This window comes from Patagioenas fasciata, chromosome 2 (assembly GCF_037038585.1).
Source record: "Patagioenas fasciata isolate bPatFas1 chromosome 2, bPatFas1.hap1, whole genome shotgun sequence".
Classification (NCBI taxonomy): domain Eukaryota; kingdom Metazoa; phylum Chordata; class Aves; order Columbiformes; family Columbidae; genus Patagioenas; species Patagioenas fasciata.
The window spans coordinates 150,613,596-150,627,238 of record NC_092521.1 but is presented as its reverse complement, the minus strand read 5'-3'; the positions used below and the strand labels follow the sequence as shown (position 1 = coordinate 150,627,238).

The window sequence follows — 13,643 nt, the reverse complement described above, 5'->3', positions numbered from 1 at the left end:
AATTAATTTATTTTAATATCTCACTTTGTCTCCAGGCTGCAAATTGATGAGACAAGCACTGATTTCTGATAGACCTCCTAGCCAAGAAAGACCTTCATTTCAAAAGCTGTGGCTGAAATTTGAAATGGGCCCACAACTGGAACACTATTTTCTGGGTCGACTTCACATGGCACGCGACTGCCTCACGTGTCAAAATACCATGTCGTATTAGTTCTGACTGACAAAACCATGATGCTAGGGTAGCCAAAATGCATTACCGGTATTCCTTCTCAGGGTCCATGTTAATTCAGACCACAATTTAAAAACAAACTGATTCTTATGAAGTTAGTAAAATAGGAACCTGTAGAAGAATTAGGATTTCAGAAAGAAAACGTCGGTTTTTTAAACAATGCTCAGGAGATATTAAATGTAACTTTAATAAAAATTCACAAAAGCTGGTAATTTTCCTCACTGAAATTAGGTTGGCTGAGAATCAAAACATAATTTGTATTTAAATTTTATTACATTAAAAAATTAATAGAGATGGAATGGGAGGTGATTATACATAGCTTGTTAAGACCATGTGAACAGAAATATTTTCATTACACTTTTAAAATTGAAGTTATAAACAGTTTCCTGTTTTTTAAAAATAAATACTCCCATTGTACTGCTGGAAGTAAAAACAATCCTAACAGGGTCACATTCTGCAAAGAGTCTCAAATAGAAAATCTCAGAACATTGCTCATGGTAGTGTTAGAACACACTGGCAGGAAAGACTGAGAAGTACATTACTTTAAAAGAAAGGCACTGAAAAATGATAATCTAAAACTGAACTATTTTAGAACCATTTTAGACTATCTTTTAAAACAAACTATTTGCTATTAATAATTCCTGGAACAACTTGAAAACGACAGATTGTGAGGTGGTGACAATATATTCCCTCCTATATGGTTAGTGTGATGATCCCCCCTTAAGCCACACACATTGCTAAATTTGCTCCAGTTTCAAATCTAAAACCTCTCAACTCCAATGCTTCATATTACACTGTTTCCTTTCCCCCTTCCCACCCCTGCATTTTGCTTGTTCATGCTGGGATAAGCCAGAGTCTTGTGAAAGATAGGCTGAGAGACGGTGCCTTGAAGGGTGGGAAATCCCGGCCATTAAATAAAATGGTGCATCTTCAGGTCCTGATGGAGGACTGTCGCATGAACAACACATTTCAGTAGATGCAATGGATGCTAAAAAAGGGTTTAAGAGAGGACTACTTAACAGTGAGCTTCTGCAGCTCTGCTTCTCTCATCTCAGAGTTGAACTGGAAAAAGTGCAAAGAAGGGTAACAACGATAATCAAATGTCCAAGATAGGTTTTGGCTGAGGAAAAACAGATTACAGCAGCGCTTCTCAGCCTGGAGAAGAGATGACCTGAGGGAAATGACAGGCCTACAAAATCAGAGAAGGCCCAGGAGAAGCAGATAGCAATCTAGTGTTAGCTGTCACCTCCAACACAAGGACAAGGCAGTGTAACTTAGAGCAGATAAGCAAATACAAAACAAAGCAGGAAAAGCCATGGTTGGGCAGTAAACCCACAGAAACTTGCTGCCCAAGTCACAACTGCACCATTGCAGGTGCAAACAATTTACATGGGTTCAAAGGGAGAGTGAACAAATACCTGGAGGAGACGTCTCTTGAGGGTTATTACCCAGGCAGAAACCGTAACCAGGAAATCCCTAAGGTGAAGATAACTTGAGGCTGGGAAGGTACTCGAGGGAAGAATCATACATACACATACTTACCCTGCTCTTACTCTTGCCTGGACTAGCTGCTTCTGGTCCCTGCTGAGGACAAAACACAGGGCCAGGCAGACTCTGGGTCTAATTGAGTATGGCCACTGCTATGTTCCTGTTACCAGCTTTATTAGTAGTTCTGGGCACTAAGGTATATAGTCGTCTTCACAAGCAGGGTTGTATTATTTTCAGATGTACACAGTGACAATGAGAAAGTTGTTTCTAGCTCAGTTTTTGGGGGACAAAACACTGCATAAAGCACTGGGGCACAACAGGCCACTCCCTTTAATGCCAACAAAAAGTTTCCCAAAAGCTGTTCTATTGATTCTCAGCTCACATCCAAAACAGAAATTCGGAGCTGAGAAACCCTATGTGGTCTGGGGTAATCACCAAATGCCTGCCAAAACCCATGTGGTGAGACTGGACTGCAAGTCGCACACAGACCTGCAAAGGCCTAATCCACTTGTCGTCATGTTGAGGCAAATACATGGCTTCCAAAAAACCCTGGGGTGAAACAAGCCATTCTGACAACACCCTAGCCAGCAGTGACATATAGGCAGAGACATACATGTGTTACATAGTTGCTCTTAAAAACACCTCTAAACCAAAAGGTCTTGTCCAGGTTGGAGTCTTCAAAATTTCTCCCCAGAAAGCCTGACATATTGGTGGCCCAATGGGCTTTCGGAGGGTGGCAGCGCCACCCTGTGAGCTGACACGGGCAGGGATCAGCCCCTTGTTTCCAGCCCCACTGCTCTGCACCTGCCAGCTCTGAGGGTGGCAGGGAGCCCTTCCAGCCCTGTTTTCTTCTTTGTTGTATTTGTCAGACATCACGATACTCTTGACAGAAACTGTCTTAGATTGTTGAGGAACAAGTAAACCATCGTGACAAGCTTACAAGCATGTTATGATTTACAGTCCTGCCTTTCATTTATGTCACTTTGTATGTTGGGAGATGAGTCTGCAGGAAAGCAGCATTTCAGTTTACTACCTCTGAGCAAAATCCTGCCTGCCTCAGCAATCCATACGCAAGTTACACCACCTTCTCATGGCACTTTAACTGCCCTCTGGTGTCTTCCCTCTGAAAAAGCAGCTTTTACTCGTACTACCCATCAGCTGAGAGCAGAGTCTCCAGGACAAAATCCATCGTCATAAAAGGAGCTTTGGTTCACAGCTGGGCTTAACTCAACCCTGATATATGGGAATAACGTGGGAAGCAGAGCCATCCACGTGCACCGACATATCACCCATGGCACCGCGCAGATGGAAGGGCACTGCCCCAAAGTAAAGGGCATCTCTGTCAGCTTATCCATTTAGATCTTCTGCCTGGAAAACCACTACCATGCAAATACCAAATTTTTCACTAAGAGCTGGATCTGTCAGGCAATAATATCTCTAGGTTTCTTCCAACTAAGTCTGTCTTTGAAGAGACGATAAAGTTGAAGAGATGATAAAGTAAAAAAACCTGTGTCTCCCGTCTCAAAATGAGGGTGCAATCTTCTGTTAAGCTCACTGCCACATAGTGTGCAAGCTTGGCAAGAAGTTGCAACATTGGTTTTTAACCACTAGTCAACATTTCACGTCAGGGTCTGCGTCTTTCTCCTTGTTTTATGGAAGGAATTTCACCATTCTTCCAAGTTACCCACTACCCCATACATTTCCAAAGAACAACCTGAACATTAAAAATAATGTGCTACCAAAATCTTTACTTTTCTTTTTTTAACCCCAAACTATTTGAAAAACTATTTTAAATGGACAAAGGAAAAACACAGTCTAAGAGCAGAGAGGAGGAGCACTGAAGCAGGGTCTTACCCAGTGATCTTTCCTTTGTTTGGTTTGCCGATCGCACCACGGGAAGACTTGCCCTTGTGCGACTGCCCCTTGAGAAGGGGGTTGGAGAATCGCCCTCCGACATGGCCTCTAGGGAATCGGCAGACGCTTCAGAGAGACGTTCTGTCTGGTCACCCAAATTGGGCTGTGGGCTCTGGGACGGCTTTGGGCTTCTTGTCTGCAAAACAGAGTATTTCATTATTGGTCTACTGAAACAGGAATACAGGGGATAGGGGAAAAAGATGGAAGAAGTCCGAGCTTCTTCAAATACTGGTATGCTGAAGGTCACTTCTGTGGAGATTATTTAAGAAAACAGTGTCCTTGGATATTCTGTTAAGGTTTTTATTGTTGTACATTCACATTGCAAATTTTGTTGTTAAAAAGGCTGCCAGGGTAAGATGTGCTGAGATGATGTATGGTAACATCATTTCTTGCTGCTCAAACAGCCACTATAGTGTAGGCATGTCCACACACACACAAATACTTAAGTTGACAAGTCTACTAAGAAAAAACTCTGGAAAGAAATACTGTGATGTAGTTTTAAGACATTAATTTCAGTATATTCTGCTATGCCATCTATGAAAGGTACAGGTCATGCAGCAAGGCCAAAACAGCCATCAAACATTTCTAGCTGAAGTCACAAATAATGATTTTGCTGTTTGTTGCCTCAGCATATACCATAAATGTCTTCATTAACTGACCAAATTAATTATGATTTTTACTGGGCAATAACACTAGTAAATTGCTAAATACAATATCTGGAAAAAGCTGACTCTCAGGAGAGGAGATGGCTTCACTTACGCACTTCTACTTACTCTTCATTGTAAGATCTACCCAGTAAAAATAGCCTCAGTAGGAGACACTACATCTGCAACATTTTTTGCTAACTATTAATATAAATGACATTGTATGTGCTTTCTACATAGAGGGGTTGCATTAAAAAAAAATACTCAATGCTGTTCAGTGAAACTCTCTCAACCAGATGTTACTATTACTTTGGAAGAATAATCTTCCAGTCTCTCAAGCAAACTCCATATCACAACAAACTAGAACAGACACTGTACAAGAAGAAATTCAAAGCAAAGCAAGATTACTCTCCTAGAACCTGTATGTAAGTATGAATTTTATGAAGGCCTTTAATCAGCACCAGGCACAAGATGTCATAAGACATATATGGTTTCCACTTCCCTACCATTTAAGGTCAGATGCTAGTACATTAAAACCCTCTGTATTAAAATCAATTTCAACTCTAGGCTTTAAGATTCTGTCAAGATCCAGAAAAGATTTTGCTTCTTTCTGGAAAGCCAAGATGACTGGTCTTGCTGACATCTGGTTCCTTCAGTGGTTTTTCAAGTGAAATGAGGTGAGCTTGTTTGAGCAATAGCACAGATCACCTAATATTCCCTGTGTGACCTTGAATGTATGAAGAACATTAACTTTTATTAGATTTTCATCAGCTGGCTACAGAAGCCTGTTGTTGCCAAGTTGTGCAGTTGCTCACAAACTATGATGAATTACAAATACCTCACAAGAAAGCTAAATCCTCCAGAAGTTTTCACTTTTGAAATGCTAATATTAAAATACATGGTGTTATCCAATATCCTGCAGTGAAATTGTTCAAAAGCACTGAATTTTTGTAGGACTTAAAGCTAACAACATTTTTTCTCAGCAAACTAAAGTATGCTTTGAAGTGCCTCTGACACTGCAGGTTGTAAATACAGTGACTTGTGCCTGCAAACAGACAAAGGTTACAAGTGACTTGGAAACACAGAGAAAGAATTTGATTAGTCAGTAATTCTTCATTCAGCTTTCCACAATGGCTTGGGAACCATCACTGCTGAAGTATTTTGTTTACACAGGCATGTTACAGGAGTACTATCAAGCCAAGTAATTACAGCCTTGTCATTCCTTGTACTGATTGATAACTTCTCTGTGTGTATCCATTAATAGAGAAGGCACATAATTCTCACTTTCTAGAAAATCATAACTAAAAAATAAAACAAGATGCAGTTTAAAAAACCCCACCAAATCAATCTGCAAAACTTCATGGTTTGTTGGGAAGGGGATTGCTTTTGTTTCTTTAAGAGAAAATATTCTGATAATATGAATCAAGCTTATTTTGATTTGCTTTGGCTTATTTTTGTTTATCTTTCACTTGAATTCCCAGATGTCATTTGAGACATGCGGTTGTGTGTATATAGTTTACGGACACATATGAGCAGGTGCATATTGAAACAGTAAGTGGATACTCCATTACCAGTCACAGCTTCAGTTCTGCAGTTGCCCAGCCTTTCCTGTCAACGCGCCAATGGAGCCAAACTCAGTGACACTGTGTTTATGTGGTTGTCCCCAGGGCATTTCTTTAGGTCCTAACATACATCTCAGATCCCTGGGATGATAATGCCAGCATTACTGTGACTAAAAAAGACCCTTTTGGCAGCCCTCATTTCTCACCCCAAACACTGCAGCCCCAAGAGGCTGACCAGAGCCTGCCGAAGCCAGGCCGAGGCACACCCCGGATTCTGCCCAGTCCTCCTCTTAACATACACCAGTGTAAATCCACAGAAGATCCATTCAAGTAAATGAAGTAATACAGATGTAAAACCAATGCAAGCTCTTAATGAGATCTATCACATATACACATACCTTTTATGAAAGGCTTCAAGCTATTTGTCATGCTCAACTCGTGTAAACCTTGCATTTCAGGATTAATTCTGAATTTTTAACAGATTCTTAAAAAAAAAAAAAAAAATCCTCAAACACAGCAAGAACAGTGGCTACTCAAGTAACTGAGAGACGTGAGTGTGTATTTGACAGGAAAGCATTTTTATTATTGGCAATGAGCACTAGGTTTGACGTTACTTAATAATCAGTGGACTCCCAGGTAGCACTTTGGATGAAAACCAGATCATGAAGTGGGGAGAGGACAAGCAACATTTATGGAGCCATAACCTACAAGGATCCATAAAGGTGGTTGAAAAAAGCAGGGCAGAAATCTTCAGCATTATCCAACCCTTGTAATACTTATTAAGTGTGTAGATTCCAATATCAAATAAGATAAATAAGACAGATGGCAAAGAAACATTCAATAAATCGTACCATATATATTTTTTCCACAGAATGTTCGCTAACATATTTTAAAAATATTCAAAAACTTAAAATAATATTTCAGGAAGTGTCCCTTTCAATACTCACCTTTCAGGAACCAGTGTGCACTATAAGCATTTACAAAATGAATATTCACCATACAAGCCCATGCTTCAGGACCCATCGGAACAAAACCAGAATCACAACAGGGACTGCTGCTACAAGAGTCAGGATGTGCTGGAACTGTGTGCTGTATAAATCCGGTGAAAGCAGCGAACAAAACACCACTGTGCGTGGCTGGCTGATCTATCAATACATCTGCTAGCAAAGGGGAAAAAACTAACAGAGAAAACTCAAGACATGGTCACAAAGTAGTACCATCCAAACTCGAGACATTTGTAACCAGATACTCCACACATGCACATGAAAACAAGGAAAACACCAGCATTTTCCCAGCCACACCTCCAGGATAAATGCCAGAAAAAAAGAAAAGGGCTCGGACCCAGGCAGCAGGTCTCTCTTTTCTCCCGTACCAATACCAGCTCAATCGCAATTTTCTCAGTCAGCCATGGTCTTCCCCCCACAGCTGTATGTTAGGAGACATCCCGCTGCATGTTTTGCTCTGCAATGTGGTTGATTTTCCAGCCAGCTGAGTAGAGCTGAACCTCCTGGAGGACTTCTCTGATAAAAGACCTTGCCCATGCTAGCTCTGGGTAAGAAGCTCAGCAGAAAGGATAAAATGAGGATGAACGATTCTGCTCAAAACGTACATATAATTAGTGCTTTGAGATTACTATCTTATTTCATTTTCTTAGTATACAAGGATATAAATCCCTTTTCACGGTATATATTTAAGTGTAACACGTGGAGGCAGAAGTCACAGAAGATCCAGTTATCTTTCAACTGCTCTTGGGATTTGATTGAGAATTAAAACTGTTGTTACTAATTCCTCACCATTGATGGCTGTCTGTTATAGTTTGTCTAAAGTATGCACTTTAAATATATCTGCTTTAGTTCTTTCACTGACTCAGGAAAAAAAAAAGCAAAAAAAGTGCAAGGCTCTTGGAATGCAATAAAATTTCAAATAATTAGGAGTGAAATCAGAAGATACCTGCATAAAGAGAAGTGAAATGCTGCAATGATGCCAACATAGTGAGCAGCCACAGGGCACCAGAGATGTTCTTCAAATACCGTGCGTGCTTCTGTCTCTTGTCTTCTGCTCACATTTGCCTCCACTAATCCTCTTACCCTTTTGTTCTACCTGGTTTTATGGCTCTGCTCTTCATAACAACCTTCCATGTTCATTTTCAGTTATTTTCCATACTAATCTATATAACTGAAACATTTTTCTTTCTTTTCCTTTTAAAAACATCTCTCCTGAAACTTTGCTTCACACATTCTCACAGACAAAAATAAAAAGAACTAGGAAAAAAAAATCCCATGACCTGAAGAAGGATTTAATTTCATCTCTTGATCAATTCACACTTTTTATTTCCTGTCTTCAGGAACTTCCTTATCCTTTATCTTGACAGCAACTTATCTCTTCAGGAGAAGAATCTTATCATACGCATCTTTGAAGTTGCTAGCACTCCTGGCAGTGTACAAATGGCAAGCAAAGACATCAAAAAATGATACACCACTAGCGAAAGAACTCTTTCCAATCACGTTCTCTAAAGAACACACTTAGCATAGGCAAAAAAGCATGAGCGTATTCTTGACATTTCAAATGAAGAGGAAGAAAAGAGAAAAGAAAAATGAGAACCTGCTTTTCTTGAGCTTCAAGCAAACTATTTGTCCTGTGACTTGTGCTGAAGATGGTTACTGGGTATGTGACAGATTGCAAATACACATATAAACAGGCTGTGTTTAATGTATGATGAATTTATTAACTCTGAAACATTGTCACAGCACATGAGCTCTTATTACTACAACAATAATATTTCTTTCTCACATGTGTAAAATCCAAATTACGGTTGTCTGAAGGAAGGATCTGCTTTTTCTAAAGATACAGAGTCTCTGGACTCCCATATTATCACAACTATAGGGTTTTACTTGTCTGGACACACTGTTAGACATATTACTAGAAAGTAAATACTACCCACATGTTCTTATTTTTAAGCATTTGTTGTAACAATGTTTTCCATAGCACTTTCTCAAAAAAGTTAAAGGCTTATACATGTCTATACAGAGTGAAGTTCGTATTACATCTGTGCAACGGATGCATTTGGATACTCTCTCTCACTGGGGAAACTAGGGGCAGGGAGGTAATTCAGTAGCTGAATGCAACATAAAACCGTCATCTTTGATGACAAGCTCACTTTTCTCTGTGTTATTTCACCATTATGAGATGGAAAAGTCTATGGTCTGCTCCTTTCAGACACCATCAGCTGGAGGTAGTACCAAGCCAGGAGCAGGCACATGCCAGCATCTGCGCTCTTGAGAGCGGGAGGGCAACGGCCCACTCAACACCCTGCCAACTCCATAGCAGTTGGTTACACCCTTCCCTGTTGTCTGCTAATGGGCTAGCGGATGTCTCAGGCTTTTATTTCTGTGTTTTAAACACAAACATTTCAATGCTTTCTGTTGAATCAATAACAATGAGTTACAGAGCCAGACCTCGTTCACAAGCACTCACAGCTTGGTGGCAATATTAATTTCTATGGTATGAATAGCCAGACGTCTTTCCTCCTTGACAAGGAGAGACACAGCACCTGTGCCATGTTGCCCACCATCCCTAGCACTGAACCAAGCTACCCCACTTGCCTGCAGCCTCCCTGGCTTTGAGGCACGTTCTGCGTTGGATGCTGAGATTCCCCATGGCTGCAGCATTACCAGCCTCCTCCTGCTGCCCACGGTCCAGGGGAAAAGCCTGAGTTCACTGTAGTCACCATCAGGGGAAAGCAAGAGCACAAACCACAGAGCCCTCTCTGGGTCGCCTGCAGTGCCGCAATTAAGCAAAGCAATGAATTCAGTGTACGCGAACCTGAAGTACAGCCCCGGTGCAGATTCTTCACATGCTGAGGAAGGGAGGAAACAGACCCAGAAGAATTTTCCCACGTAGGGCAAACATTCCCTTTCCTTCCCAGCATAAATGGCGAGGTGGGGAAGATAACTCAGCCACTGGGACCAGCTGCCACAGGAAGGTGCTGCATTAAAACCTGGTAATGCTCAGCCACAGCCGCATGTTACCCGAGCCCATCGCTATGGTGGAGTCAGGACACCACACTGACTGGTTATTTTACTCATTTCTATTAATTTATCTGAAGGCAAAACTCCTCTCTGCTTACGACAGGATCTTTATCACCACTTATTGTATTCGCTGATGCCAGTTTCCTTCACTCAGCAGAAAAAAACGTGTCTAATGACGTGTCAGAATTTATCTGCTGTATTTTTAGTTTGGAATGATATTTAAATAATCCTAAAAATCTGCACATTTTCCCAGGAGCCTTGCTAGCTCCTGTTGGTGGCCAGCTGCATGCTCCCTGCTGTGGCAAGCTGCCAAACCCCATTTCTTTTAATCCTGAGTGCTGTGAATCACTAAGCAGGACATCCACAGGCTGCCGACTCCTGTTCACCCTTCACAGGATCACAGCTCACTCAGAGTCCGCAGAGAAAGATTTTCATGGAACTCTGTTACAAATTACTGACATGAAGCAACATTTTCCAACTTTGGTTCCTAACCGTAAGCACGTAGATAAATTGAATCCTGTTCTTCAGGAAAGCTACGTGTTTACAGTAAAGATATTCATTAGAAGCAATAAAAGCTGTAGGTGCTCAGCACTTACTCTACCAGACCTCTTATTCAGATGTTTAATTGGAGGTACTTGCATTTAAAAATGTTGCCTAAGGAACTCAGCAGCCCATCTAAGAGCAGCTTAATTGGTCCAGACAAGTCCAGACTGAAATATGCAACATGCTGTGGCATCTCTTTGGAATACATAAATATCAGAAAAATACAAGCCATCCACACTAAAGTGCAAAAATATTTCTCAGTATGTTTCCGTCCAAATCCAAGGTTTTCTCTTTCTACAAATGCTAGCCTGAGATTTTAGGGCAGAAATTAAAGTAAAAGGATAGATAAAACCAATAGTCACCCATTGGTAATAAGTAAAAAAATCACATTCAATTAAAGAAATCTTTAATTTTAAAATAAAATAATATAACTCTCTGCTTTATTCTAATGCTTTGTGACATGAAGTATTTATTTATACATGATAGCTAAATTTAAAAAAAATGACTGATCACCTCACTATTTTTCCCTGCAATGGTTTCTATAGTTCCATCAATTCTGCTCACAGCAAAATTTGTTCTTTCAGTCTCTGTCATATTCTTGCATTAGAGGCTCAGTTTATTATTACCTTGTTTAAATAAGTTATCCATAAAATTCCAGCCTCAACATCAACATTTGTCTTAATTAAAATCTTATGGCAGTTTCAGTTGAAAGTTATTTCTCTTTTCCCTCCTAAAAACCCTACTGCAAAGAATTCATGAGCCAGCATGACCCCCTTGTTCCATCCAGGAGATGGCTGCATTTCATCAGCAGCGGGTGAGGTAACTCCTACCTACACAATCCCCAAAACCGTCATGAGAACTCTGAAGATTAAAAGGGTTGATTTTAAACAAAAACTGTCATTATGCTGATTAAAGGGGAAAGATTTTTACATGCTTAAAACCACATGCAAAAAAGAGGGTCGGGGAAAAAAAAAAAAAAAAAAGAATATATACCAGATGCCTAAATGTACCTAGGGGATAGTGTGTTCTGATTCAAGAAAATGATTATCTACCCATCCCTGTTCTCCCACACATGTCCCAGAGGAAAATAGGAGGAGGGTCTGTTTTTGTGATGCCTGTTTCCCAACGCAAAGGAACACCATGCAGCCGTCCTGGAAAAACCGGTTCTTCTGTGTTTCTACAAGCTAAGAAGGAGTTCTTCATTAATATGCAATTTTAAAAATGACCAAGAAAAGAGGCATGGACAGGAAGACTGGTGAGTGGGGGCGAGGTCTCCGGGCAGGGTGTGAAGGTGTGAGCCGCCCTCAGGTGCTGGGCCCCGCAGGCCCCAGCAAGAACAACCGCTGGGAACAGCCAGCGGTGTCAGAGCTGCCTCCAGCAGCAGCACATCCATGCTAAAGACTTATTTTTGGCCTCTACACGTGGAAATAACATGTGATGAAGCGCTTATCAGAGCTTGTTGCTCTGTCACCTGGGGGGAGTTGGGCTCCTGCAGGAGAGATGTGGTTAGAAGAGGGGAGCCTCTCCTGCTCCTCTCTTCCAACTTGTCACCCCGGCCTTTTCGCTTCTTTTTCCCTCGAGGCCATCTCCTTGGCAAAGGAAGGAGAAGCCTTACTGCTCTCCACACCTCTGCCTCTCCTACCCTTTCCTGTGGTGGGCATGTTAATTTGCCTACTTAAATCCTGTAAGTAGAAACAAAATGAGTCAGGAAGTGACAACTCAGGAGCAAATAAGCCGCTGTGTACTCTGCATGCTCCAAGGCCTCATCTCTTGCTTGCCACAAGTGCTTGGTGCTCTTGTGACTGCACCTTTGACTGCAACAGAACAGGCAGAGGCACCTTTTACACTCATGTCTAAAAGGCAATGTGAACATGCACTGCCTGTGTCAGGAAAAAAAGTAGACACCGGTTCTCTATGGCGCTACCAGCCATACAGAAATCGAAGAGGAGGTCAACAGAAGGAAAAGTGAGAAACAGGTGACTTCACACGTGCACAGTGTACATATAAGATAATTTTTCAAGTTGCAGAACTAAGCTCTTTTTGCATGTCAAATACAAAAATATTTCATCCTGTGCCCACAGAACTGTCCTTAACTTCACAGCAAGACCTTTACCCCTTAAGCTAGTTCCAAGTACATATAAATACATAAATAAAGTTAGAATTGGGACAGCTGATAGGTATCACTTATTTACCTAGGACACCCCACTGAATTTTGGTGGATTTCAAAGCCTCCACAAAAGAGTGTGGACTTCATGTCTATCATGCCATTAAAGTCAGAATTAAAAAACTGTCAAAGGATGCACATGCATCACACTCCCATACGCAATTAATCTATGTGAATGACACTTCACTGGTGTGAAATACAGGGAAAAAGCATGCAGATCCATATTTATTTGAGAATGCTAGTTGTGAAACAACACACACGTAGTTAAAGGGTAACAAACTCAACCCACAGCAGAGTGCAGAAAAAAGAAAGTACAGTACTAACTCTCTGAGAGGATTCAATTTTCATCAAGTACCTTTGAATGTCAAGTTCTGAATGAAGGGAGATCAACATGCACTGCAAAACCTGTGGATCAAAGAGAGAAGAGAAGGGGAGGGGAAAAGATAATTGTTAACAGGAAAAGAAAAAGGAGACCAATAGACATGAAAAGAGAATAACTTGTACATACTGAGAGAGAAAGGAGAAGGCACTGAGAAATAATATAGGAAAGGCACGTGTGCCAGGAAACAATACACTCTATCAATAGTTAATACGCAATATTCTCAGAACCCTTGCTGGACTCATTTCGGATGTGCTGTGTGGGGGTGTGTCAAAGAAATGGAGAACGTTCTAACGTAAGAGTCAATGTCTGAGTTGAGCCACACAGATTCAAATATATCTAGCAACCGTATCTGACAAGAAATTGCAAAATATGCACTCTTAAGAAACTACACTTCTGTGTTGGCTTCACACTTATTATAGAGACATGGAATCCTCCACGCAGAACTTAGATTTATTGTATTACTCTTGATTAACCACAACTTTAAAAAGAATAAAAGATAAACTATGGTATGAATAAAAAGTATTCTCCAATCACATCTCTCTTTACTATTCTACATCTGATATTAAAGCACACAAAATGTGAAAATGTGCCAAAAGAGGTTTAAGGGCCAAAAAACCCCAAACATTTTTCCCTCCAGCACATGATTGAGATGCAAATTGGAGGGGAAATTGCTTAGTGCCGTTAAAGTC

General features: G+C 40.8%; 1 protein-coding gene across 20 annotated transcripts in view; it reads right to left on the bottom strand.

The window, feature by feature from the left end:
- The window catches only part of KIAA1217 (KIAA1217 ortholog), a 362,847-nt gene that overhangs the window by 92,814 nt on the left and 256,390 nt on the right, over positions 1-13,643 (bottom strand). For 11 of the 20 annotated variants that reach the window (XM_071805232.1, XM_071805229.1, XM_071805234.1 and 8 more), the window contains 2 exons: positions 12,897-12,977; positions 3,572-3,767 (listed from right to left, as the gene is read on the bottom strand). In XM_071805232.1, coding sequence (XP_071661333.1) covers positions 3,572-3,767; positions 12,897-12,977 — 277 coding nt within the window. The remainder of the gene's footprint in view (positions 1-3,571; positions 3,768-12,896; positions 12,978-13,643) is intronic. The other 9 variants (XM_065830218.2, XM_065830203.2, XM_071805233.1 and 6 more) reach the window with 2 other exon arrangements.